Raw genomic sequence first — 27,254 nt, 5'->3', positions numbered from 1 at the left:
AGGAAATTATTAAGTTGGCTGACAATTGTTTTCTGGGAGTGTTTGGTACACGGGCGAAGGTACTAGTCATAATGAGAGCACTCTTTTGACCGAACCTACAGCGAAATCTGTGGTGATCAAATCATGATAAGTACTTTAAGTGGTATTTTTATACATGCGCAGTTGTCCGGATTTAGATGAAAAAACGATTGTTACCAGCAATAAAACCATCAAGATAAAAAACGGTCCAAAACATACGTATTCAGTTTGGCTTACATGAAAAAAACACCTGGAAAACATCACCCTTTGCAGTTGAAAATTACGTTACCATCCTTGATCGGCATTTCACAACATATGAGGTTTACAAGTCTTATTAAAAGTGTAAAAAAGATTTAATGAAAGATTTTAATGTCGAAAAGTTACATAGTAAAGAATTTCTTAATTATTTAAAGAACCTAGTAACAAGCTTACTGAGAATACTTGATCCTTGATTCCTTTCTGGATGAGGAACACAGTCGCTTTGACAACAGTCTTGGGATCCTTGTCTGATGCCAGTTCAGGGCTGTCAGAAGTCATTTCCTTCTCAAGGGTCTCCATGGCTTCCTGACGATATTTCCATTGCTTTGAATACGCATGTTGAACCTAAACGATCAGTACATGAAAATGTATTTCTTTTACCTGTTGGATTAGGTTACTTTGCATTATTTTCCACTGGGATAATCAGACCTATATATACCACTCCTTGTGTATATCACACCACTTGACGCCGACCAGTTTACTCGAGGCTGTTTTTTCCTTATTGTAATTATCGTTGTGTAAAATAGCGTGCAACTTTTCTGTTATTCTCTGGCTTGTATCCTGTATTCATCGTGTCTCAGATTCTTGTTAATAAACTCGATTGCTGGCGGCTCCCTCCACTATTTGGTGAATTATTTGTCTCCTTTACTTACAATAGAAATGCTTTCTATTGGGCTGCGCGAAGCAGAAAATAGAATTCTCTTTTATTTCAGACTTTGGGATCTAAGTTTTGGAATCTGGCAATCACAAAGCTGTAATAAAGCCAGTTTTCAATATTATTTTTTTAAAGTTGTCGCACCTTTAGTAGCAAATGAGATGAACAATCGCGTACTTACCAGGTCCTCTCCAAACACTTCAATGACAAATGCTGCAGTCCTGAGATCATTCTCTTTCAAGGGCTCAGGTCCGTCTGTCAATCAATACAAATCTTACTATTGTTATAACCTGCAATGTTACCATGGAATTACAAGAATATGTTGCAAAGACAACCGAGGCTGAAGACTACTCATTGAGGATAAATAGACCTAAAGGGAACTAAAGACTCCAGTTACAAAACATTACAGCAGAGTGTATAAGGTTCTTGTGACATGCTAACGTGCTATCAAATTACACTGTCAATGGTCATAAGCCAACTGATTGTAACCACTTTCACTTTTTCAGTTATTGTGAACAACTACAAATATTGCCAGTGGCATTATTGCACACATATATCCAAAAGCCACTGGAATTATAAAAACACTGCGATTGGTGCTGGTATTAATATATTAAATTATTACCTCCTAAATTTGTTTCATTCTCTTTTGGATTGTCCACTTCTGGTTCAGCTTCTGGAGATCTTAAATATGCAAGAAATAACATGACAACATTTAATCCAAAGTGTTCAACATGATGCTTGTTTAGTTGCCTGAAATCTGTTAGCCTGTTCCAGGTGTTTGATTAGTCATTCTCTCGCTCGCCTCAGTCCTCTTTCACTCCCCACTGGCACACAAACTGTCTAAGATCCTAGAACAGGTTAAAAATCTGTACAAGAATACATTACTTGCAAAAAAAATTTGGACGTTTAATTTTCAGACATTTCTTATCTCATTTCAAACAAATTTCGGACACTTTGCCGAAACATAGCTAGAGTAAATTTATGCATACAAAACAAGAATTAGACTGAAACAACGTCAAAAGATGATGAACTCTCAAGATTTTGCGAATGCAGCGACGACAAAATAACACAAATTCTACCAAGCCGTTACATATGTCAAGCAGTGTCTCAACTAGAGTTCACTCCATAAAGCCCGCCATAAAGAAAACTAAGAGCTTTGGAGCTTCTTCAAAGTTTTATACTGTACTCTAAATATTTCGGAAGCTTAAATCTTCGGACGGTCTTATTTTCAGACAATGTTTTTGTCAGAAATTAAAATCGCCCAAATTTTTTTGCAAGTAATGTTACATTGAAGCTGAGAATCCATGAAGTAAATGAAAGGGCATTCGCCCGTCTGTCTCTACCGGTTTTATTTATTATTGATGAAAATTGAGTGGTAAGTGTACGAGACATGTTAGACATCAGAAATCTAAAATTAAACAATGAAAGAAAACTCTTGTAACTCCATATCGCGTTTATAACCTTTTGTTTAATGCTGGGAGAGGTCTGTCGTCAGCAGCATCATCCTATGTGAGAAAAACACACGATAGTCAGTTTTCACTCAGTTATTATTAAACTTGGCAGTATGCTCTGATTGGCTCAGTGTCGCAAGAAGGAAGAATGTTTAGTAGAACCCCTCGGATTATCTTAAAGGAGCTACGTCACGGTTTGCGCACCTTGAAAAGTTAAGCCTTAAATTTTAAAAGCTCGTCCTTTGTAATCTGTGTTAATCTTCTCCATCCGTAACCATCTTTGTCCCTTTATGGTTTATTATTATCTCTTTGGTATTTTTCTTTAACGCCCAAGTCGGTAGTGGAGGGAAGGTGCCTACGAAGGCCGGAGGCTGCAACCGCAGTCACATCCCCAAGGCGCTAGAACACCCGACTGGCCTGCCCAACCCGCAAATAAGCCACGAGCCCCCTGCGCCAAGCCCCCTACAGGCACCCGTCACACTCAAGCCAGATGGCATTGGTGGAAAATAAAAAAATGCTGAAAAGAGGCCTGGAAACAGAGTGTGAACAGAGTGTGAACTGCTCTGGTGCAATATTCATATTACTGGATGTAAGACACTCCATATAGGAGCATACTACAGACCGCATGTAGGCGATGAAAACAGCCTCCAAGAACTGGATAAATCACTTTCTCTAATAAATCCTGCCCATGATATCCTGCTTGGAGGGGACTTCAACTTCCCAGGCTGGGACTGGAAAAACAAAACCTTGAAAACCTGCCCCTTCCCTACACTACACCACCAATTCGGGGATCTACTCGACGATAAAGGGCTTATCCAAATGGTCGAAGAACCTACCAGGAGCCAAAATATACTAGACCTAGTAATCACTAATAATCCATCTAGAGTTCGCCAAGTCAAGGTATTGCCTGACATATCAGACTGCCCAATGATAGATCTAGACATACGTCCCATTCGCTACAAACAGAAACGGCGAAAAATACCACTCTATAAGAGGGCACGATGGGATAGCTTTGAGGCAGACCTCCAAACCACAACTGAGGTGATAGATCGTAACAAGATACATTGTCGGTAAATGAACTATGGCTTACGTTTAAAAAAGCCATTCATGACGGCACCCTAAAACACATTCCACACAAGACATGTAAACACAAGAACAACTTGCCGTGGATCACGCCTAGCATTAAAAGGCTAATCAGGCAGAGAGACAGAACAAATATCAAGCGAAAAAGAGCAAGAGAAAGGAATGCAGTTGGAGCTTCTCGTCTACTTGACCAGAAGATGAGAGAGCTAAAGAGAAAAATCCAGAGGGAATCTAGGAAACAGTATTGGGAGCATGTCGAGTCTATCATCTCACCGATGGAAGAAGACACAAATGACTTCTCCGGAATGAAAAGATTCTGGTCCTTCATAAAACACAGCAGAAGGGACAGTATGGGTGTTGGGTCATTGAAGAAAGATGGCACAACAATATCTCATCCCAGAGATAAAGCTAATATCCTAAACATGCAGTGCCAGTCAGTGTTCACACGTGACAACCCAGACGCACAAGACATACCGATGATGTCATCGCCGTTTGCCACCATAGACGACATCCAAATAACTAGGGCAGGAATCAAGCGGATGTTAGACCAGCTTAAAATCCATAAGGCACCCGGACCGGATGGTATAACACCTCGAGTGATGAAGGAGCTCTCAGAACCTGTAGCCTCCATTCTTACTATCATATTTAAGAAGTCGTATGAAAGCGGAGAAATCCCAGACGACTGGAAATGTGCCAACATCACACCTATCTATAAGAAGGGCTCTAAATATGATGCAAGTAACTACAGGCCTATCTCCCTCACGTGTATATCAAGCAAATTGATGGAGCATATCATAGCAAGCTCAATCATGCGGCACGCCGATAACCACAACATCCTGTACCCCCTACAACATGGCTTCAGCGATAGAAGATCGTGTGAAACACAGCTTTTGGGATTCGTAAACGACCTAGTTAACACTATGCATGCTGGATCCCAGACGGATATCCTGGTGATGGACTTTAGTAAGGCATTTGACAAAGTCAGCCATCCTCGTCTTGTTACCAAGCTGAAGTATTATGGAATTGGTGGTAGGACAAACAGATGGGTCCAATCCTTCCTAAGTGGCAGAACACAGAGAGTTGTACTTGAAGGAGAATTTTCAGATGACGCCGAAGTACTTTCTGGTGTACCACAAGGTTCTGTCTTGGGTCCATGCTTATTCCTTTTTTATATAAATGACCTACCTGAATCCCTTGCCTCTAACATTAGACTATTTGCTGATGACACCATTGTGTACCTGACCATCCACTCAGACAGTGACACCCAAGTACTCCAAAGAGACCTAGACAAATTAGCCGAATGGGAAACCCTATGGAAAATGGAGTTCCATCCAGACAAGTGTGAAGTGCTTAGAGTAGGGCGCAAGCGTGCTATGGTACAAAATGACTATATTCTTCATGGTAAGACATTAGCAACGGCTGACTCAGCCAAATACCTCGGAGTTACTATAGCATCAGACCTGAGATGGAACAAACACATCGACACCATCTCAAGTAAAGCTAATAGAACTCTTGGATTCCTGAAAAGGAATCCAAAGATTAACTCTACTGCACTCAAGTCCACTGCCTATAAAACATTGATCCGACCTACCCTCGAGTATGCCTGCACCGTTTGGGATCCTTACACACAGGAAAACATCTATAAGCTCGCGATGGTGCAACGTCGGGCAGCGAGATTTGTTCTTGGCAGATACAACAACACATCTAGCGTAGGGGACATGCTATATGAGCTCGGCTGGACTTCCCTCCAAACTAGGTGACAGACACTTAGACTCTGCATGATGTATAAAATTCATAAAGGCTTGATAGCCATGGACGCACAAGAGTTCATGACTCCACTTCAAAGGAGATCACGGCACGTAAATTCAGATGCGTACAAAATTCCCCGCTCAAAGACGGACTACCACATGTACTCGTTTTTCCCGAGAACGATACGAGAGTGGAACAGCCTGGCCAATGAAACAGTAAATGCACCAAACTTGACGGCCTTCAAGAAAAGCCTGCCGCCTGACCAAGGCCAAACCAAACGATGTTGACTTTGACTTTATTATTATTATTATTATTATTATTATTATTATTATTATTATTATTATTATTATTATCATCATTATTGCTATTATTATTATTATTTAGTTTTTATTATAGCATTTTAGCCTTATTTTAATTTGTAGTTTTTTTTTTATTTATATGCTCACTAGAATCTTCAGAATTGAAGGAGGTGAGTCGCCCAGGAAGAAGAAGAAGAAGAGGGAGGGTGGGGGGATAGGGAGGGAACGCCGAGAACCGCTAAACTATAATTCAATCCACAACGCCACTAACAGAGCGATGAACACACTGCGAGCACATGGCACGACAACACATGTACTAACCAAAAATACCGCTGAACAATGTCAGCCCCAGGTCTCTCACGACCATGACTGCTGCAAACGTTACAGAACGCACCAAACGCTAACAGATGGCCAAGGCACTAACAAACGCCTACCAACAACGCTACCGACCAGACTAGCTCCTGGTCATACACTATGTAAAATTCCATTGAACTATATCAAACGCTACAGAACGCACCAAACGCTAACCAAACGCTCACAGACGGCCAAGACACTAACAACCGCCTATAAAAACGCTACTGACCAGACTAGCTCCTAGTCGTTAACTATGTTAAATTTCATTTAACTATATTATTAGTAAGCTCCTATTTTCAGGTTTCCTTCAGTTCAAAGGTACTTTTGTACATGGCGGCCAAAATAACTCAAAATACCGTCACAGAGCTCTATTAAAGTCTTTTTGTCATTTTACGACATAACTTGTGACAAATATCCTCATTCAATACTGACCACTCATGGGAATTGAAAAGTTAACCTGACATGTGAGTGACATACGTACCCTCCTTGGCGAGAGAACAGGTGGTGTGTCTTCTCTGGATGAAAGTTGCTGTTTTATTGCAGCCAGGGGAGGGGGAGGTGGGGTGCTTCTCTCTTCCTCCTGATGGCGTATGAGTGGGGTTTGTCTATTCTGATCTTTTACTATAGGGGGGAGGGGTGGTGGAGCTAAAAGTGAACAATAACAAACGCTTAGTGGCACATGGTAAGTCAATCAAAGGAATAAGCTAATATCAATGACATTACACACAAAACAAAAGCATCTAAGCTGTCGCCACTTGCTAGGTTATCAACAAAGCCGAGTGAGCTGAGAGATTTGCCAATTGGCAGGCCTGTAATTATCGGCATGATTTGCCAGGCTGCCAAATAGGTGTATAACATTACCCACTCGATGTTAGTTTAACATATTTATCTACAGGAAATTCTGAACTTATATTATGTCAAGAGAAACTTACTTATGTTTATTGGCCGATGCTCATGTGTTCGTCTCTGGAGAGAATTAAACAGATAAAAAGGGTATTAAAGTACTAGACCTATAGAGCGGTTTTCACTTGAGTATCGTGAAAACATAACCAATTGAAAGTAATTGCTCTAGTCAATCACAAAGGACACAGACGAGACAGTTAGCTAATCTGAAATCAAAGTAATTACATGTACAGCTGTAGCTGATGTGAAACACAGGAAAACACGTGCGAACAATTTCTTCTCGTTAAATTACTTCTGATTGGATGAAAAATTGGCGGAAGTTTTTAAGCCAATTGCATTGCTCTGAATCTGCAGTCAAGCAAAAATGTCAGCTGTCACAATTAAGTTATAAAGACAAAAAGTGACTTGATTAAACTCAAAAGTAGTTAAAATACATTAGTACATATCATCACTTCAAAATAGAAGATTGATGTAACTATGACATGGTACTCTACTCTGAGGGTACAGTTTAGAGACTAAACAGATATCATATTCCAGAATGATAACTCTCAGAAAAGCTATTATCAGAATTTCACTAGCCTGTCAACAGTCTCTCTAGTCAAGAATGGGGAGAAGAGAACACGAGAGGAACTCTCAGCCAGTTCTTTCTCAGCCCTCCCAGCTGCGGTCAGACCCTTCCAGCCGGAGCCTGTTCACAGGCTAGAATTTTATCGACCAACTTTGAAACATCAGTAAGCAGGGCTCGAAAAAAGTGCCGTCTCATTGTCCCGGACAAGCAGATTTTCCTACTGGGCAAGTAAATTTTCATTCTCACTTGTCCGATGGGCAAGAGATCAATCAAGTTATCTGTCAACTAAATCATTAAAAGAGCACACTAAGACTTGCTCAGGGCAAGCAGAATTTGAGAGCAACTTGTCCCAAGGGCAAGCTGGAATTCAAGTTTTTCGCGAGCCCTGAGTAAGTACATGTACATGGATGTTAAATGACGAAGGATATCCTTGAATGTCTTATACTTCAAATAATAACATCAGGAAACATACCCCATCCAGTTCCAGTAGTTCTTGGATATCTAGCTGCTTATAGACATACAAACGAAATTCATCACTCTGTTTCTGTGAATATATCAATTAGAGACAAATAAATCAGAATTCTAATGAATTTATCAATACTGAGCACATAGTTAATAGAGGGGAATGGTTATGAAACTCAACAAAGTTCTTTGTTGTATGTTTTTGCTCTCTTTTTTGACCTTGATCATGCGCAAAACACAACAGCTGTTTACTACTGACCGAGGAACTAACCAATAGAAATGTTTTGCGTACATAACTCATGCATAGTGTATGAACACAGAACAAAAGATTGTGCACTGTTGTGGACCTTCCAACATAAATCTTGGCATCTTTGTTTGCTCCTTTGATGTTTGCCGGACTTCATAACCATCCCCCTTTATTAACTATGCTGAGCATAGATATGCAATATTGAAAAAGACACTGACCACAAGCAAAACAATAACTATGAATGTCATTGTAAGTGATATATTGTATTTTTTCAAACTGAAGGTTACCATAGAAAAATTAATTTTAGTGGACTCCCCAGTTAAAAACATACTTTATTCTTAGAGTCTGTTTGACTAGGTAAAGATTTTGCCTGGATACACCACATGTTAATGTTACTCTTTAGGGAATCATCACATTGAATAATTCTACAGTAAAATACAACACATGTTTTGTCTTGTTTTACAGTTATGGTTTAGAAGAATTTAGTCTCACATGATCTAGCTTTTGCCTCCTGTGCACGGATTGGTGGCCTCACGGTTGCTACACTCAACTTCAGTCCAAGCAGTCTGAGGTTTGAGCCCTGGCTGGGGACATAACTTTCACTACAATGCCTCTCTCCACCCAGGTGTATACAGTGTACACGGTTACAATTTAATGCTGGGGGTAACCCTGTGATGGACTAGCACAGATCTCATCCAGTAGGAATTAGAAATACTTCTAGTCGCTTCATGCTACAGAAATCAGAGATAAGGGCTGGCCTGATGGGGCACTTAAGGCTCATATGCAGACTATACCTACTTGTATTTCTTATCGTAGCCTGTAATAAGGCAAAGAGAAATAAACATTGTTTCACTCACTTTTTTCTCCATAGCTAGATCATAATCCTCCAATTCAACAGCTTTTTTCTTCTCAACTTCATATCGTCCCAGCTTCTCACCAACCTGTTAGAAAAAATACCATGTGTTACACTTAATAAACTAGTAGTGGTTTATTTCATAAGTTGAAGGGTTGAATCATAGTTCATTTAATTTTAATTAACAAAAGATATAGGCTGAACAATAGAACTTGTTTCATTAGTAGAACTCCATTAGTTCATGTATACTAAAATGCAAATGCTGCAGTCTGAATGGCTGAGTTATTGTACACTATCAACCATTAGTGAGCAATGTCTGCAGGTTGCCGACATAATGGTGACATTGTCTTGTTTTTCTGATGTTTCAAAGAAAAAGTAGAAACTAAGGGTGCATTCCTTTGGCAGGGCTCGAAATTAACTTTTTCGTTTGGGAGCCAGCTGGCGAATAACGGAAAAATTTTGGCCGCCAGATCGTAAATTTTGGTCGCCAACTTTTTTTATATATAACTCACACAAGAACATGATTTTATATGTTACTTTGCATGCAAGAAAAGTCACAATCAAAGAGCGAAAACAATTAGAAACAACACGAGTAATACATAGTTATAAAGCTACCGTTGTTCTCAGGTGATATGTGTCTGGTCTGTAGGTGATGGTTGTCTCCATAGTCATTTTAAATGAAGCGAAGCATAAAATGTTATACTTTTAAGTCCGTGGTTTTCATTTTGAGACAAACATGGGTCCTTGCATATTTGCGGATTTTATTCAACAACTGATGAAGGATTCAAAGTTTGGATTAACCTTTTGGCAGAATCTTCATTCCCCTGCGCATAAAAACTCACGTAATTCCTTCAACTGGTTGGTACCTGCCGCCATTTGCATGGCAAATGAAAAGCACATGGTGTTGAAGTGCGTCTACGATCCCAGTTTTGGAAAAAGCCACCGAAACAATATGGCACGCCGAGAACGCAGTATCGAAATGTCGAAATACGTTCAATTTTTTTCGATTATCTTGTAATATTCAGACATTATTTTACTGGGAACGGAAAGGTGAGTTGTATACTAGCTACAGTACCATATCTGATTGATTTCCTAATATAAAGATTTAAAAACAAAAGTTGTGTCATGGTTTTCTTTAGATATCGGACAAAACGCTAGTCGCCAGTGCTCAAATTTTGGTCGCATTGGCAACCAGTGAGTCGCAATTTCGAGCCCTGTTTGGGGTGATCTGGATCTGGATCAGTGATCCAAGATCACTTGGATCATTGTGCATCCAAGGAACCGATGAATCCATAACTAGAATGGATTCATCGGTTCCTTTGATGCACCATGATCCGAGTGATCTTGGATCACTGATCCTGATCCTGATCACCCCAAAGGAATGCACCGTAATTATATTACTGTCCCTGGAATACTAAAGAAAGGAAATTGGCTGTTGTGTAGCTTTAAAACCTTGTAATCTGAGCATGAGCATGTAAACAGCTGCAAGCTTCAAACAGCAGTTCACCACACGCACAATAATTTTGCTCAAGGGTCAAGTTTAAGACTACTTTTGATACATAGAGAAATAATTAGATAGTTTTATCTGATGGAAATCTAGTGAGCATTCTACTAAAACAATTAGATTATTTGCTCTCAATAATTATGTTAGTAATGATAGTTCATTTAGCCTTAATGGCCCTAGCTATCAACTACCACCACAGAAACATCAAGAACAAATGACAAGGAACTACAGTGCTGATTAATCACTATGTTTTAAACAATTACAATTGTAATTGTTTAAAACATAATGATTAATCAGCACTGTAGTTCCTTGTCATTTCACTGCCTTGCCACTTCTGGGTGACACAAAGTTGGTAACAATGCATGAAAAGTAAAATTAACACTTGCAAGAAATAACAAACTACAGAACACATCTGAAGAAATCAATTTAAACCTACTATTTCTGAAAGTAAGAATACAATAAGATGTTTTGGAATCTTTAAGGGTTTATGCCCTTGTTAACTGTTGACTAGAGTTGTCCTTACCTTGTACAAGTCTGAAATGACAGCTGTCAGCTTCTTTGCATAGTCGTATCTTTCCTCTGTTCAACAAAATAGTCGTGGTTAATGGTTATCATTTCAAGTTAGTTATAATTGCAACACTAAAACTGAAAACATTAAATTAGGGGAAAATGCAATGAAGAAATTCAGCCACAAATTGTGAAGAAACTGAATACTTTTTATTACCAGTTAGATAATGCAGTTAGATATAGCTCGCTGGCATTCAAAGCTCTGCTTTCATGTCCAGTTTGAGCACTCTACTGGGATGAGTCGTTACTGTTGCAATTGCGCATGCTCACTAGCTCGCTAGTTTGAGCACTCTGGTAATGGCTTAGATACTACCACATGTGTAGTATTTGGGGCGGCTTTTTAAGCTTAGCCTCCATCCCAGTCTTCAGCACTGCACTGATGAGGCCCAGAAGGCCGAAACAGTACTGTCTGCAGTTAGATATAGCTCGCTGGCATACAAAGCTCTGCTTTCATGTCCAGTTTGAGCACTCTACTGGGATGAGTCGTTACTGTTGCAATTGCGCATGCTCACTAGCTCGCTAGTTTGAGCACTCTGGTAATGGCTTAGATACTACCACATGTGTAGTATTTGGGGCGGCTTTTTAAGCTTAGCCTCCATCCCAGTCTTCAGCACTGCACTGATGAGGCCCAGAAGGCCGAAACAGTACTGTCTGCAGTTAGATATAGCTCGCTGGCATACAAAGCTCTGCTTTCATGTCCAGTTTGAGCACTCTACTGGGATGAGTCGTTACTGTTGCAATTGCGCATGCTCACTAGCTCGCTAGTTTGAGCACTCTGGTAATGGCTTAGATACTACCACATGTGTAGTATTTGGGGCGGCTTTTTAAGCTTAGCCTCCATCCCAGTCTTCAGCACTGCACTGATGAGGCCCAGAAGGCCGAAACAGTACTGTCTGCAGTTAGATATAGCTCGCTGGCATACAAAGCTCTGCTTTCATGTCCAGTTTGAGCACTCTACTGGGATGAGTCGTTACTGTTGCAATTGTGCATGCTCACTAGCTCGCTAGTTTGAGCACTCTGGTAATGGCTTAGATACTACCACATGTGTAGTATTTGGGGCGGCTTTTTAAGCTTAGCCTCCATCCCAGTCTTCAGCACTGCACTGATGAGGCCCAGAAGGCCGAAACAGTACTGTCTGCAGTTATTACCATTTATATAATTATTTTATTATATTTAATATCATTATGTTGATTATTCAAAAAACAATCACAAGGGCTCAATTGCTTACGTTGTACTGCTTCTCTTTTCCTGTCATCTAGTTTTCTAATCAAGGCTGCTGTTTCAGGATCCTGTAAGAAGTATGATAAGCATTGTTACAGTAGATACAATGTTAAACATTAATACAACAAGGTTATCAAATTTAACCAAATGGTGAAGTTTTGATTGGCAAAGTACCTGTACATCATCACATATTTACAATTAACACCAAAATCAATTTCTGCAAAAAAGAGTATTAAGTTGAAAAATATTCAAACCTGATACATGTCAAAGGCCAAATCATCCATACGAGAGATGTAATCAGGCCTGCAAAAAAAGAAAAGAATATAGTTAGTTATGAACAACCAATAAAATCAAGGTACAACTACATGCTTGTATTTGTTGCAGATAAAATAGTGATACAATTAAATTATTATTATGAAGTTAAATAATTCTTCAATCTTTTATACTTATGTTTATTAAATAATAAGTTGGTGGCCATAGGATCCAAAACTCAAAATAATGCATGTTCAGGTCATTTGATACATAGCTTGCGACATAAAACGAGGGAGGAGGTACAGTACCTCCGCATTTAGGCCTGCAATGGAGGCCATTGATAAAAGCCACAAACCCTCAGTGTAAAAACTGCAACATTTGGTCGACATACTTTGTCACATAGAGCTGTAACTGCTATGCTATGAACCAGATGTTTGTTTATCTGGGGTTGCACTGCAGAAATAACTCTGCTCTCTGCTCTCTAATCATAGTAAGTACAGTCTGTAAAGTTACGTAATGTATTCAACATACTTGTTTATTCTGCCCCAGACAGGGGCATTGTTTAAGTTGGGGTTCATGTAACCCTGCACAAGACTGTCAACATTCTTCAGCTGCCAAAAAAACAACAAGTTTATTACAAAATTTAATTGACTTTGTTTAATCTATCTCATGGATTCACTGTTTCACAGCAAAATCCCTTATGAAGACTTTTTCTCATTATTATAATTATAAATATTGCACTATCTCTTAAAATAGTTACTTTTGAAACAATTTGCGCTACTCCCTTAAAAAAATCTAGCATCTTTGAATTAAATACTCATTTACACAGTGGACTTTGTGTGAAAGGTACACGTATACAGAAATCTATTTTGCAAACACTACAGACTAAGCTGATGACCCTATTAGACATTTAAGGGCCCACTTGTTCAAAGAGTGGATGACACTATCCACCAGATAAATCACTGTCCTGTGGATAAGTTAAATATACAAAACAATTCATGCTATCTACTGGATAGTGATTTATCCAGTGGATAGCCTTATCCGCTTTTTGAACAACCTGGGCCTGCCATTTTAAAATTGTACCACGAACTTTGCTTCTTGCTACTTACTGGATCAGCATCAAGTGGATCATAAGGTGTGTTCAGTCGGTCTCCAATCACATTCACTGCAACCAAGCCAACCTAAAACAGATGACACATTACACTGTGGATTACTACTCAAACCTGGCTAGCTAGGAAAGGTTTGAATGTTTGCACAATCAAAACAATTGTTTGTACATATGGCCATGAATTTCCATTCTACTTTACCATTAGTAATAAATAGTAATTAAACTCGTGAAGAGCTACCAAAGTATTTCTAGATTATTATGTTGAAAAAATGACTGCAAATATTACTAAGCAGGACTTCGCCGTCACTGCTTTTCGTTGTTTATTATCAATGCTAAAGACAGCTTACCTGATTGTAAATATTGTACTTGTTAACATGGTTCTTGTGTAGGATAAGCTTTACAAAATGTCCTTCAGCATCAAGGTGGATGGATTTCAGTTCTCTAGCCTGGAGGACAGTGTAAAATAAATTAATTGTGCTATATCTAAACACATGATGCTCTGAGTTTTAAGAGAATGCAGTTGTACAGGTTTTAAATTAATTTTGTTTCTTTAGAAATGGATTCTCCTCGTCCCCATACATGTATATGTTTCCTAACAAAGCAAATTAAGGATAGCGAATTGTGCATAGAATATCATGGGTCTCAGAGGCTTTTGATCCAATCTCAAAATTTTGGAATCCTTACTTTGTGATGCAGTCACTTCCAAGCGAGAAATTTGAAAAACTGCCAATAATTAGCAATTGACCTGTTTCTCTAATAAAAGTACTAACTAGGCCTGTACATACTGCACATGACTAATACACACAGCAGCAACGTTATTTGTAACAAGCTCTTATAAATTCTAAACTCAGAAATCCACTCTACCTTGAAGTCTGTGTTTTCATTGTCGGAGAGTCCAACATATCTGAGAAGTGAAAAGTATGTGAGACAATATCAGAAAAGTATTAAAAAGGAAAGATACATGTAGCTGTGCCCAGTATTAACTTGGGTCTCTTTCCATGTTAACAAGAGATATTCTGAAAACCATTCAAGATTATTACAGATAACCAGTACATTCTTTACTTTTATATTATTTTTGTATCCATGACAGTTGTGTAGTCGCTGTCACACAGAAATCAGGGCTAGTCAAACCAGTTTTTCTTCTGTAGTCAAGTGGTACAAGTTTATGTGACCAGTGAAAACAAGACATAACATTTGCCCAAATTTGTACATAAACTTACCCCAGACGTTTAAACTTTGTCGTTAGTAAGGAAGGAGGCTGTCCAGCAGGCACTTTACTGATTAACACCTCCACTTTACTGGCTGAAGAATGATTACAAATTTATCTTACAGTTAGAGATAATCATACCTGTATTAACCAGACTCAGGGTGCTATGAAAATCAGGCAAATATAATGGCCTGCAGGCATTGCACTTCCTTCCAGACTTATCAGTGGCCAGTTCGAAAAAATATACAGAAGGTGAGTATATTGAAAATTCTGATAGGGAGGAGTAGGAGCAGGAGCCCAGGGACAAGTACACGTAACTAAAAGTGAGGCCTTGGAGCTGACTGGCTCATAGCTGCTGGAGCTTCTTCCCAGTTTCTGTTGCATGAAGCGGCTAGGAGTATTTCTACTCCCCCTGGATGGGATGCTAGTCCATCACAGGTCACTCCCCCGCAATTTGTTAAGTTTCCCCAACAATTCGCCGGTACCCATTTATACTCCTGGGTGGAGAGAGGCACTGTGAGAGTAAAGTGTCTTGCCCAAGAACACAACAAAGAGTCCCCGGCCAGGGCTCAAACCCGGACTGCTTAATCCGGGGACAAGCGCACTAACCATGTGGCTACCACACCTCCCACATATGTAACTAAAGGGAGACCAATAATGTTATAAAACAATCCAGCAACAAAGAGCACTTACATATCATGAACTGATGGGACAGCAACTGAAGTTTCCTAACCCGTATAGGTTCCTTCATCAACAACACCAGTTCTTGGGGATAAAGACAGAACCTGCCAATATCAAAGACATTGCTAGTCATTGCTTTGAGTATACCTGTGATCAGTGGTGTCTTCCAAATTATAGTTTGGAAGATTGTTGATTGTTGATTATTTCATTGATAGCAATGTAGTTATTAACCTAGATGTATTCATTTGATAGCATAGAGTATTTTTAGTTAATTTATTGTTTCTTTGTTCAGAGATATTAGCACTCCCATGCTATGTACACTGAAATCCAAATGGAAATAAAGTTATGTATGAATGTACACCTGTATGTATAGTAGTTTTCTCTTTATAATAGAGTGCGTTTTTAATTGTTGTGGAAATTTTTGGTCATTTTTTTTCTCTCTCCATTCCTTCACTTAGTTCTAATACAGTGACTCTCTAACTGGCACTAAATGCTCAATTTAATTCTCTACAGGTTTGTTGTTTATATACATAAGTGCAAATGTTAAAAGCATCTTGTCTCAAAAATGCTCACTAAGAGTCAGGGCTTGAAAAAAGGGCCATCCTGTCACCTGGAACATGTACATGTACATGCAGATTTTCCTGCCAGGCAAGTTACTTTTCATTCCCAATTGCCCGATGGGAAAGGGCCCAGGCGAGTTGTCTGCCAACTAAATTTCAAAAAAATAAACTAGGACTGGCGAAGTACAAGCAAAATTTAAGAGTTGCTTGTCCAAAGGGCAGGCAGGAATCCAACATTTTTTTTATTCGCCCTGGGAGTTATACCTGGAAGACTGCCATCCTTTGGTTGTGGGACTGTGCAACTGAAAAAAAAGAAAAACCAGCAAATTTTAAAAATGTGCACAGTCAATGCCCTCAGCTCTGATTTGCAGCTAAGAGTCCTGAAGCTACATGTCAGGTAAGGGAATGAAAGGTATCACAGGGTCCTCTTCATATTAACAAAATCTGTCTTCAAGGGCTGGCTTCCTATACCTTAACCCTTGGACTTTCACTCCATCGCAGTACGGGGGCCGTGAATACATGTATTATTTTTATTATAAAGCTGGAGCCTACACTGTACACTGTACACTGTAGTTGAATCTAATGCGCACTCTTATTGGTTGATTTGTGGTCAGGTGGCAATTGCTAAACACCCCAGCAGGCAACAATATGCAATTGCTGACTGCTCTCGCACTAACCAGAGGTTATACTTTCAATAAAAAAAATATATATTTATATATATATATTTACTTCTCCTTGCTTTATTACTATACAGTAAACTGGACAGCTATAAACAAAACACTTAATTACTACATATATAGTCCCTTGGTTAGTTTTGTCTCCCATTAAATCTCAATGTTTCTCTTGACTTCATCTTGGGAAACATCCAGCTTCTCAGGAAAACAAAACTCACTGTTTCCCATGGGACCAGTAATTAAGTGTATAGTATACTTAGTATATGGCCATGATGGGAGATTGAATTAAAGGACTGTATGTGTGATAAGGAGACTTTGGCACCAGATGACATAACTGTAAGTTATAAGTTCTGTCAACTGAAGGCATTTTGTGTAGGATGAAATTATGAATTAAACGCTCTGACAATTTACCATGAAGTACTTTTCTGCAGTATTCTCTCCCATTGTTACATGTGAAGCATTGAATAAAGCTCCTCAAATTTTACCAGCTGAGATATTGGCCAGTTCAAACTTCACAAAGGGTCAGTAATTCATGACTTGTGATCTTGGCATGCCTTGAGAGGTCTAGACTAAAATTAACTAAAGATTACAAGGTACATGTGTACTATAATAATACTGTAATCATTTTACCTCTAGTTCTTTCTCCCGGTGGTTATCATCAGCACTGGAACTGTAAACCACTTGGAATGGTACTTTACTTGGCATGAAGTTTCCTTCTCTCTTAATTACCTCTACAAGAACAATTTAATAAAGAGCATTTATTAAGTTATCAGATTACATGTAATACACTAGTTAATAAATGCAATCTCAGTACTTAGAGAAAACCACAAATAGTTTATCAGTTTATAATACAAATTACTTGGCCATTAACAACTGCTTTGCAAAGTGGTGGATGAGACATCCAAGAAGGACAACCATTTAGCACCTAGCTAGCTCCTATGTGTAGATGGACATCACTACCATGGCTGGTCAATATCTTTCATTAGTGTTAAGAATTTTGAACCAAAATTGGAATTGCACTTGATTGCTTCGATTGCCTAATTCCTAGAAAAGTACATGTATATTTCAGTTTTTCTTTTCTTTTCTTTTTTTTTGTTTGTATTAGTTTGGTTCAAAAAATATGTTGACATATATGTACATTCTTGTTTGAAGACAAAGCCTGACTAGTCTGAGGTCCTAACCCCTGCGGTTTCTGACCCAACTGGAAGTGAAATTTCATGTTTTCAGATGGCTAAAACACAGGGAAACAAAGATACCCTCTTTTTTATTTCCATATCACAATCTCCTGTCGATTCCATAAAACATATTTAAAAAAATTAACTATCATATACACTCTTATTTACAACTGAGTTCCTCTTGGTAATCTAGGAGCATTTGGTGTAAATTTTACCAGCAAAGAGTCCTAATTTAGTACTGCTTTGACCAAGTTAAATGTGGCAAAATCAACTGAAAAGAGTCCCTTTAGTCCCAGCATACATGTATGTTACATGTTCAAAAGGTGTCATAGCACCGGGTGGCACCCTCATTCATGTCCCCATGTCAACTGACAAGATCTTGATCAGCAACAATGTAGCCCATAAATAAAATAATCTTAATTACAAAAATGAGAAATTTAGATCAAAGAAGACTTTATTATGTTAATAATTCCTGAATTTTGTTTGCCATGTAAGGAGTTTTACAGGCAAATGCTTTCCACGTCTTTTAGTGGTCATGGCAGCAAACCAGAAATCAATCTGAAACTAAAGCTCATAAATAAGTAACTAAGGCATATAAACAAAAACATGCAGCATCTGTTTGAAAACGGAATTAATCCGTGTTTTCAACTCGCGCAGATTCGAAAATCACAGAAAAATCACCATAAAACTGCGCACGACGAAGATCGAATTGAATGTCAATTACGAAAAATTACCATTGGTACAAATTGCCCTGTAAGAGTGACATGAACAAAACAAACGCAATTTTCATTTTCTAGAAAATTATAGATCGATGGGCATTTAATAATTTCAAGAAAAGCACTTCCTCAGGTTATCTAGATGGTGTTTTTTCGACAGTGAAGAAATCTTCCAGATTGCGTGCAAATGATTCATTAGTAAGCTGACCAATATATGTATGTTTCACTACTGTCGGTGAACAAGAAAAACTTGCAATAATCCAATTTCACAAGTTTTTCAAAGATCTGTCCCTGCAATTACAGGTGGTTCTCGCAACGACGAGTTTTTCGCTTCGGAGTAATCGTAATCCGTCTGTATTTTGTGAAATAAGGTCAGTGAGTCGCTCAAAACCCAAATTAAAACGTCGTTTGAAAAGTTTGCAAAAATCGATCGACTCGGCAAATCCAGAAAAGCAATTCATCTACCGGTAATAAGCCTGGAAAACAATCCATAAACAATTTCTTTATACTTTTGGTTCCCATTCTGCAATAAGTATATTTGTTTGCTTTTCCTAAAATCATGAAAACAATCAAACACAAGAAGGCTCTACCAACCTGCAGACACTTCAAAATTTTGGCGCGAAGCAAAAACAGCTCGCGCTACTTGCAAGTTTTAGATCCAACACACCATGTTCTCTATTCACACATCTTTTCCAGTCTTCCATGACTTTATCAAAAGCATTTTTTCTATGTTTGTTGCTTCCAATATAATTATAATCCTCGAACCAATTTGTTTTCCCTTGACTGTTTGTGACATCTGAGCGAATTCACATTTCCTTGGAGGGAGCCTGGAATGGAGAAAAGTTGAGAGCCAGCAATGTTCCTTTTCTGTCAGCGTTTCACAGTTGTTTGGCATGTGGTAACATTCCAACATGGCCGTCAAAACAGAAACGAGAGAGCTTTCGAAGTGACAGAAGTAGACAATTTTTGCCTTTTCGATGGCGGGTTTCATGCCAAGAGGCTCGATCATCCAGTTCAACTGGCAAGAAACACCGGAAGGACGGGAGTTTTTGGGAGGGATCCTGCATCGAAACAGAAGAAAAACGTTCGGTGAGTCGGTGAGCCATATTTCTGTGGATGCACTACTGCGATAAGTCTTAACTTATATATGTAAGCTTACAAAGATTGGAAGATAACAAGAGAAGCATATGATTTGTTTGAGGTGCATATGAGGAAATCCTAACGTCAGGAATGTTCTTCCGGCTTTGCAAGTGCATCCAGAGACTGAGCGCGCGTACAGTGTATACGTAAAAGTCAAACCTAGTACTAGTGGCAGAAATGCAAGCCTAGGACTGTGCATTGTCGTTTCCAGAGGTCGTGATCGTCTTGGTCAACACTAAAAATAATGACCTATGCCGGATCTGACTTTTTTGAGAACGTGCAGAGTTCTCATTTTAAAGGTCAACCAATAAGATCGCGGACTTTTGATTGGTATTGCCAATAGGATTAGGTTGGTTTTCTTGGTGACGAGGAGAAATATGCCGAGTAAGTCACCTGTTTGTGCAAGTTTGTCCCTAAATTCCATGTACACATGATAAAATCTTATTTGACCACATGCCAACCAAATGAGTCCACTGTAATTAATATAAGTTGCATATAGCAATCTGTGGGGTTTGGATATTTTTTTCATATCCACGGTGTATGTACAGCACAGGGTGCAATATTTTGAAAGCTTTGAAAGACACAATTACAAATGTTCTGCCACATGGTACTGATTAACAGAAGTGGAAAAAAGACAATTAACTCAGACAAGAGTAATTTGAAGTGCTGGAAATCGTCCAAGCAAGTATTTCCCATCAAGTGTTAGTCCAAGAAACAAATTGGGGGGACCTCATAACGTAAAGAAAAATTCTATGAACTATGCAGGATTTACAGCCACAACCTACAGTAATCTAATCCAAAGGTTGTGGGTTTGATTTATTCTCTAAAATGATAAGCTATGCTCATGTGTAAGTGTATTTTGTTTTCATGACTCACTATACACATGTACATGTATGTTACAACTTTTTGAACAGTTGTGAACTTGTACTTTTAGCGACATTATTTTGATCTTGAATTTATTAAGCTATTATTGATTCATTGATTTCCAGGATTACTTGAAGCACCAAGTTTACCACCACAGCTTGCTGTAGAAACTGTATCCTACAAGATTTTTTTAACTGGAAAACCAGCTGTTGGAAAGACTAGTACTGTGGCAAAACTGTTAGGGCAAGGTACAGTGTAATCTTGTACTTGATGAATATGTCTGATTATTATCATTCCTCCCGCAATCAAGGATTTTTAAGTCACAGAAACAATTATATGTGTTCTTGTGACCAGGTAGTTATCGGTAAGATGCTTGATCTAAAAATGTATTCACTGTAGGTCTGGGTTCAAGACTGGCTGGGATCATTGTGCTGTGTTCTTGGCAAGACTTAACTTACAGTGTTCTTCCCCACCCAAGAGTTTCAATGGGTTCACTCTAAAATTATAGTTCAGAAATTAATGCTAAGAGCCTGACTAGACAGAGGTTATGCAGTGTTTCTTACCCATTTGTTATGTTTTGGATATAGAAATTCCCAGCTTTCATGTGGAAACCCCAGGTATACAAACATCGGTAGTATACTGGCCTGCAAAGGTGAGTTAGTCACAAACTGCACATATAAGCTGCTTACACAGTAAGAAGCATTATTTTATTTTCATTGTTTGTAGCAGAAGTGATTGAGCTAGGGAGAAGGTTCAAAATTCCACTCTCCCAGGAAGAAACTACATGTACACCTCATTAAGAGACATTCACAGTATTTTACAGTTTATCATACCACAGTACAGGCCAGCTGGCACAGTTCTTAAGACAAACACGATGTGAACTGACATGTGTATACTGTCAAGTCGCATAAATGTCAGCAATTCAGTTACAAGTAGGTTGTGCAATTCAGAACATTCACGAAGAGATCTGATGATAGGATAAAATATTTATTGGCTGATCGAGTTTGGTTGGGCAGACAGCAAAAAATTGGCTGTCAATCAAATACCTTCCTTTCCGTTGTGACCTAACTCAGGCAATAAGCATGTAATAAATGCATTTTATTCTTCATAATAATTATTATAATTATAATACCTAATTATAAATGAAATTAGTTCTTCCACTCAATCATCCTTATTTTCTGAGATCTGCATTTGCTGTTTTTTTTAGCTGAAAGAGAATCAGAAAGTTGTGATGTTCAAGTTTCAGTTGTGGGATTGCGGAGAACATGCCATCAGAAAATATGATCATCTGCTACCGGTAAGGAACAGTTTAATCAATACCAGTTAATAATAATTAAAAAATACCATGCATTACAGAGTGGTTTATTTTATTTGCAGATTAGTAAGCTAGGTGAAAGAATTATCATTAACACTCTATTCTGTATTAACATTAGACTTATGGCAGAGAGATCCGCTATTGTGAGACAGTTGACAAGGGCATGTTACGTAAACAAATAATTTATTATTATTGATTAGTGAATTAAAAAAGCTATGTCGCCATTTACACATCTTGAAAAGTTTAGCCCAGGTTTTTGAAGTTTGTCGTTTGTGATCTGTGTTAATCTTTGCCATCCTTAACCATCCTTGTTCCTTTATGGTTTATTATTATCTCTTTAGTGTTTTTCTATCTTAGTAAACTACTATCTCTAGGTTTTTTTTTTCAATTTAAAGACTGTAATTTTGTGCCTCAACAAAATAACCCAAAATACCATGACTGAGCTGCTTTAACTATAATATTAATTGGCACTAATATGAAACTTTTTTTAGTATTTCCTAATTCCATTTAATAACTTACTTTGCATTGTTGCAGTACATATCTTTGTTAGATTTACATATGTTTTTTCCCCTCTGCACATTAGCATTGGTGATGATACATATTGTCAGATAATTATAACTACTGTACTAGTCCAATGTGAAACAAAGTGATCAAAACTTGGGTATTAGAGTTACTTGTATGAAATAGTTCTTATTTATTGCTCCTGACCATAGGCTCTGAAAGAAAAAGCTGATGCAGCACTTTTTTTGTTCTCTTTCACTGACAGGTACAGTAATGAGATTTCAACCTACATTGTGTATTGCTTAGAACCAGCTAGACTGAGCAACTGAACTATAATAAGCTGTGTCTCCCCCTGTATTTGTGTGTTTGTAAAATTAGTAAACTGAGTCACAGGCATTTGTTAACGCACCCATTGTCAATAAACACACCAATATGAAACCCATTTAAGGCCTGGAAGGGCACATGTAAGTAGTAAGTAAACTTACCTTTGATTTTAATTGCCAACTGAGTAAATTTTTAAAAAAATTACTTTATAACTACAGTACTTTAACATTGAGATTACATACTAGATTTTACAATTATATAATTATTAAAACAAAATTTGGATTATACTTTTTATTCTCATTTTACTTGTTACAAAGTTAGTTCATTTTATTTCAATTGGTTCTCCACAGAGGAAGTTTTGATGACTTACCCAATCAGGTACAGTAAATAACATTTAATATTATTCACTACTATGCAATATACGGAATAGAGTGAAAATTTCTAGTTTTCAGGAATTGTGCTTATGCTAAACAGCATTCAAGAAATGCGATGTCCTGAAGTTGAATGCTAAAAATTAAATGCATTTGTTATGTTAAGCTTGCAGGTGCAATCCACTAGAGAACATTACTATGAGTTTATGTGGGTGGGGTAAAGATTTTTAGCACTTTGTATTGCACAGACCTTGCTTCCCCAGGAGTGGACTCCCATATAAAAAGGGCAGAGGTGCTTGTCTGAAATTTTGAAAAGAACCCCTAAGGGGTATCCTGTTTTGTGAGCATGACCTGAATTTCTTTTCACCCCTAAAAAGTGCAACACATCACTGCTAACTGACACTGACATTTTTGGCTCAGTACCCTTAAATGTATCATGAAAGCTCCTGTTGTGGGATGTTTTGAGGATGAACATCCTATCAGTTACTAAATTCACTTTTTTTAATCCTTCAAAGGTAAGACAAGCTTCCTCGTCCTCTTAACATGGGGAATCCCCCTCCCCCAGGCTTGCTTTTTGTCTGATCTCTGTGAATTGAACTCAAGCCATTGCCTTTCCCAATCCAGTCTTCCCACTCAGTCAATAAGCTCAGAGGTATAACATGGTACAATAATGCATAATTTGATCTCAAGGTCATTATTACAAATCCAGTTGCAAGTTAAAAAAACATATTAACTGAGAATCAAAGAAGGTAGGGCCGTTAGAATCAAATCTTTCTCTTCAGATGAACCGTGTTTTGGATCAAGAGGACAAAATCTTGCAAATAGCTGTGGCCACTAGGTATCCTTTTATGATAAGTAAATGCCAAGTGGATGTTTCTTACTGCCCCCAAGTCTTAGTTTGATAAAACGTGGACTATCAGCAATAGTAACTGAAGCTAGTTGAGTACAATTCAGGGAGTAGTCGGGCGAGAAATTTCTTAATCGGACGAGCGGGCAGCGCGAGGCGAAGTTGAAATTATGAGCACGATTTCTCCCTGAATTGTACGACACGAGGTCCAGTCAATAAGTACTCTTACTAACAGAGTTCGAGGTTGGTACTGTACACTGTGAGTTACGGATCCTCGTTTTTTCTCTTTCGATTTATGGCCCAAGCGCGAAACGCGTGGGCGATAAATCGAAGGGGAAAAAACGAGGATCCATAAGAAATAGTACGGACCGAGAAAACGAGGATAGTAAGATATTTATTATATCTCTACTGTGTGTCTGACGGGTTCGGGAACGATTTCTATTCACGCGGAACTGCTTCAAATTTCTGACGCACCTCGAAAGCAAAACGATTCAATTTGAAATCGTTGTTAAGTCGTAAGCACGTTTAAATACACAATTTAAAGTAATAGAGAGTTTAAAACGTTTACTTGCTGTAAAAGTTAAAATACGTGGTGATGAATCATGAAACAGATTCAGATTTTAGCGGGCCGTACAGTAGCGTACAGCCCGCTAAATTGACAAATCACGGCGCGCGTAGTACAGTGACTGAGAGATATGCAATTAATCAAATCAATCACAAATTTCGAAATCAAAAAAGTCTTTTGTCGTGGGAATGACGGAGGTATTGAATTAAAGCTATCCAATTACAACAAGTCGTAATTGGACACCTGTAATTTGACACCCACGTCATTGCCCTGGTGGACGCTCCGTCATGAACTTGTAACGTGTGACTGGACTAGGCAAGGTGAACGTATTGTCAAGGCCGCTTGTCCCGATTTTTTATTTTTTATCTTTTGCTTGACTGTGACCTTAACTTGAAACAGACTTGATCAAATCTTGAACAGCGATTTCACGGAGCAAGAAATACGAGAATTTGAAGAGCAGTGGCAAGTTCCTGTTCTAAGAATTGCCAATGTCACCGGAAAACGACTAGCTGATGGTCGAAGTTTGGACGGTCGAGCAGGGGTAATTGTAAGTGTGAATATTACAAGTAGCCACTGTCTGTGCTGTTGTCAAACTAGTCTGAAGGTCAAAAAAAAAACCTCCCCGAAACGTTATAAAACTAAAATCAGAATTCTCGTTAATCCTAGGTTAGATTAATCGGGCTTTGAACAACCCGCCTAAACCATGAGCAAACCATGTTAATCAATGTAATTGACTCGCTCATTAAAAGAGATTCCTTTCATAGGAAGTCGCGCACTTTCTCAACTCTTTGGCCGAGCTGCTATGGCAACGAGATCAGGTGACCGTAGCTTCGGGTGCACGACGAGTCACTCGACATTCTACTGGATCACGGTCCTCTGCGGAGTTCAAGATTTATATTTGACTTGTGATACCCAGAACTGCTTCGTTTGTAACACTACACTACGGGATAGATGGTGACACAAGCTTTGTTTCGAGTGCAAGTTATTATAAAGAACAGAATTAGTGCTTTGAGGTTCAAAACGCTGAGTAAACGGACTACAGCTGTTTTTCGTCGACCATGTCACAGCGATGTAGTTGTGTTGCTTCATGACCGCATGTGGAACTAGCGAGGGACCCGGCGGATGGTCTTTTCGTTTTTCACGATATATACCACGTTGAAAATATGCAACGGTCGCCAAGAGCGAAAAAATACGTAAATCTACGGCAAGCGCGGGAAAATACAGATTGGTGGCAAGTGGGCGAGTGGTTTTGATTTTCCATCGTATTTGCTGCCGCCGAGTTTAACAAAAGAACCTACTGAATGGCTTACTCAGTACACAAGAAAAGCTACAACCTAGCAACCCTCGAACTTTGATTCAGGGTCACCTTCCTTGACTTTTACAATGGCGATGGTATAGCATAAGACTCGTTGGACATATGATGAGGAAAACGTGTCGATACGAAATCATGTAGTCATCCCGGCCACGGTATGGAACTCGCGCGCCGGTGCGACAAAAACACCCCCTAAATCTTCTGGTAGTATCAGCCTTCAAAATGGAGATAGTATGACTACACTCGTCTGCAGTTTGTCCGTCAGCTAACACTGACAAATGCATTTACGTACCACTTTCAGAGTAAATTTAGCAGGCAATTTCTGTAGCCAGTTTGTGTAGCAATGATTGTCGTAAAACTTGGAGATACTAAACTTGAGGCCTAGTTTGATGAAATGAGGAAAAATATCTATCGCCGGATTTCAAAATTACGGGAATTTTTTTGTTTAAGTATTTCAAAATATACTGACGTCTCCAACGGTTTTACTCCCACGACAAAATAAATACACCTTGGTTAAAATCCAAACACTCGTCATGTACGATGCCAAACATCAAAGAAGTCGTTTAAATTTTTCCTACAAAAAAGTGCGACTCAAAACTGTAACCAACGCGCAATTAAGCAAAAACAAAACCCATACGATGGATATAAATGTTCAGTAAAAGTTTTTATTTTAAACTTCATTATATAAATAAGTCTCTAGTTAGTTCCAGTTTATATATTACACAACAATTTGTCTGAAAATTGTCGCTTTTAAATATATACAACACACTCTTTTTTTAATAACTTAAGCCATTAGTTTACAAAATATTTCGAACTACAAGCAGCCGCTTTGGGTTGCGTCAGTGATATCTCTAGCTGGGCATAACTGTAACGAGTGAATAGAAAAGCAGACAAAGAATAAGCGAGGTAATTGCTGTAAATTTAGCTGAAGGACCATTGTCCTCGTTTTTGATTTCGCCGTCCATTCTTAACGTTAGCCTGCAGTCATTCTCTTTAATATTGCGCACACCTTAAAAGCACCCTAAGGGTGCCATGTCGGGGTAACTTTAGCCGTATGTTTTGATACATTAAATAACCTCTGTGTGGAAGTAAACCTCTCGATAATAGTCTACTTTGGTAGAAAAACATAAAGAGGTACTCATAAAATTTGGCACGCATGAAGAAAGATAAACTTGAAACATCAAGGCTACGTTTCTCGAAATGATTACTCGTTACGTTACTCTTTGAATTCTATGTAAGTTATCTTTAAATAAATACGAAATGGAAAACTGTAACAAAGCTGTGTTTAACCCTTAACCTCTCACTTTTGTATTGTTCTAACTGTTTAAGTGTTCCACGTCAAATAAAAGAAATTGAGTTGCTATTTTTTTTCAAAATGGCATTTTTGACCGTCATTGCGAGGAGGTTGAGTGTTAAAGAGGCCTCTTTGCAAGTTAAATTCAGTCGTGCT

The 27,254-nt window shown here is 38.5% G+C and overlaps 2 protein-coding genes across 3 annotated transcripts in view; one reads left to right on the top strand and one right to left on the bottom strand.

Annotated features, from left to right (window-relative positions):
• LOC145481155 (centrosomal protein of 104 kDa-like) overlaps window positions 1-19,363 on the bottom strand; it is a 30,638-nt gene extending 11,275 nt beyond the window's left edge. Inside the window, exons 1-20 of the mRNA XM_081459575.1 lie at window positions 19,160-19,363; window positions 17,305-17,405; window positions 16,265-16,302; window positions 15,453-15,544; window positions 14,773-14,854; window positions 14,417-14,456; window positions 13,900-13,998; window positions 13,554-13,625; window positions 12,976-13,055; window positions 12,447-12,495; window positions 12,200-12,260; window positions 10,928-10,983; window positions 8,905-8,988; window positions 7,811-7,882; window positions 6,800-6,833; window positions 6,349-6,512; window positions 2,393-2,436; window positions 1,554-1,612; window positions 1,113-1,186; window positions 451-621 (exon numbers count right to left, since the gene is read on the bottom strand). Of these exons, the coding sequence (XP_081315701.1) occupies window positions 451-621; window positions 1,113-1,186; window positions 1,554-1,612; window positions 2,393-2,436; window positions 6,349-6,512; window positions 6,800-6,833; window positions 7,811-7,882; window positions 8,905-8,988; window positions 10,928-10,983; window positions 12,200-12,260; window positions 12,447-12,495; window positions 12,976-13,055; window positions 13,554-13,625; window positions 13,900-13,998; window positions 14,417-14,456; window positions 14,773-14,854; window positions 15,453-15,544; window positions 16,265-16,302; window positions 17,305-17,379 (1,446 nt within the window). The 5' untranslated portion in view covers window positions 17,380-17,405; window positions 19,160-19,363. The remainder of the gene's footprint in view (window positions 1-450; window positions 622-1,112; window positions 1,187-1,553; window positions 1,613-2,392; window positions 2,437-6,348; window positions 6,513-6,799; window positions 6,834-7,810; window positions 7,883-8,904; window positions 8,989-10,927; window positions 10,984-12,199; window positions 12,261-12,446; window positions 12,496-12,975; window positions 13,056-13,553; window positions 13,626-13,899; window positions 13,999-14,416; window positions 14,457-14,772; window positions 14,855-15,452; window positions 15,545-16,264; window positions 16,303-17,304; window positions 17,406-19,159) is intronic.
• Window positions 19,364-19,485: 122 nt separating this feature from the next.
• On the top strand, window positions 19,486-27,089 carry LOC145481190 (ciliogenesis and planar polarity effector 2-like). 2 transcript variants are annotated; one of them, XR_014048594.1, is made up of 10 exons: window positions 19,486-19,654; window positions 20,695-20,817; window positions 21,157-21,221; window positions 21,777-21,866; window positions 22,598-22,650; window positions 23,060-23,087; window positions 23,863-23,918; window positions 24,892-25,039; window positions 25,257-26,128; window positions 26,170-27,089. XR_014048594.1 is itself a non-coding variant. In XM_081459618.1 (9 exons), exons 1-9 carry the CDS (start codon window positions 19,543-19,545, stop codon window positions 25,392-25,394), a joined length of 813 nt encoding a protein of 270 aa, XP_081315744.1. In that variant the 5' UTR covers window positions 19,486-19,542; the 3' UTR covers window positions 25,395-27,089. The 2 variants fall into 2 exon arrangements, 1 of the variants encoding a protein (XP_081315744.1); XM_081459618.1 differs by having other exon boundaries at window positions 25,257-27,089.
• Window positions 27,090-27,254: the final 165 nt, after the last annotated feature.

The sequence above is a fragment of the Orbicella franksi genome, chromosome 3, assembly GCF_964199315.1.
Source record: "Orbicella franksi chromosome 3, jaOrbFran1.1, whole genome shotgun sequence".
In the NCBI taxonomy this organism is placed as follows: domain Eukaryota; kingdom Metazoa; phylum Cnidaria; class Anthozoa; order Scleractinia; family Merulinidae; genus Orbicella; species Orbicella franksi.
The sequence above is the reverse complement of the archived record's forward strand: the minus strand, read 5'-3'. Positions and strand labels throughout refer to the sequence as shown.

Coding starts and splice junctions, on each gene's coding strand:
- LOC145481190 (XM_081459618.1), top strand. CDS start 19,543: ATGGCGGGTTTCATGCCAAGAGGCTCGATCATCCAGTTCAACTGGCAA. Junction 20,818..21,156: donor GGCAAAACTGTTAGGGCAAG/GTACAGTGTAAT, acceptor TTTTGGATATAG/AAATTCCCAGCTTTCATGTG. Junction 25,040..25,256: donor ACGGTCGAGCAGGGGTAATT/GTAAGTGTGAAT, acceptor TTCCTTTCATAG/GAAGTCGCGCACTTTCTCAA.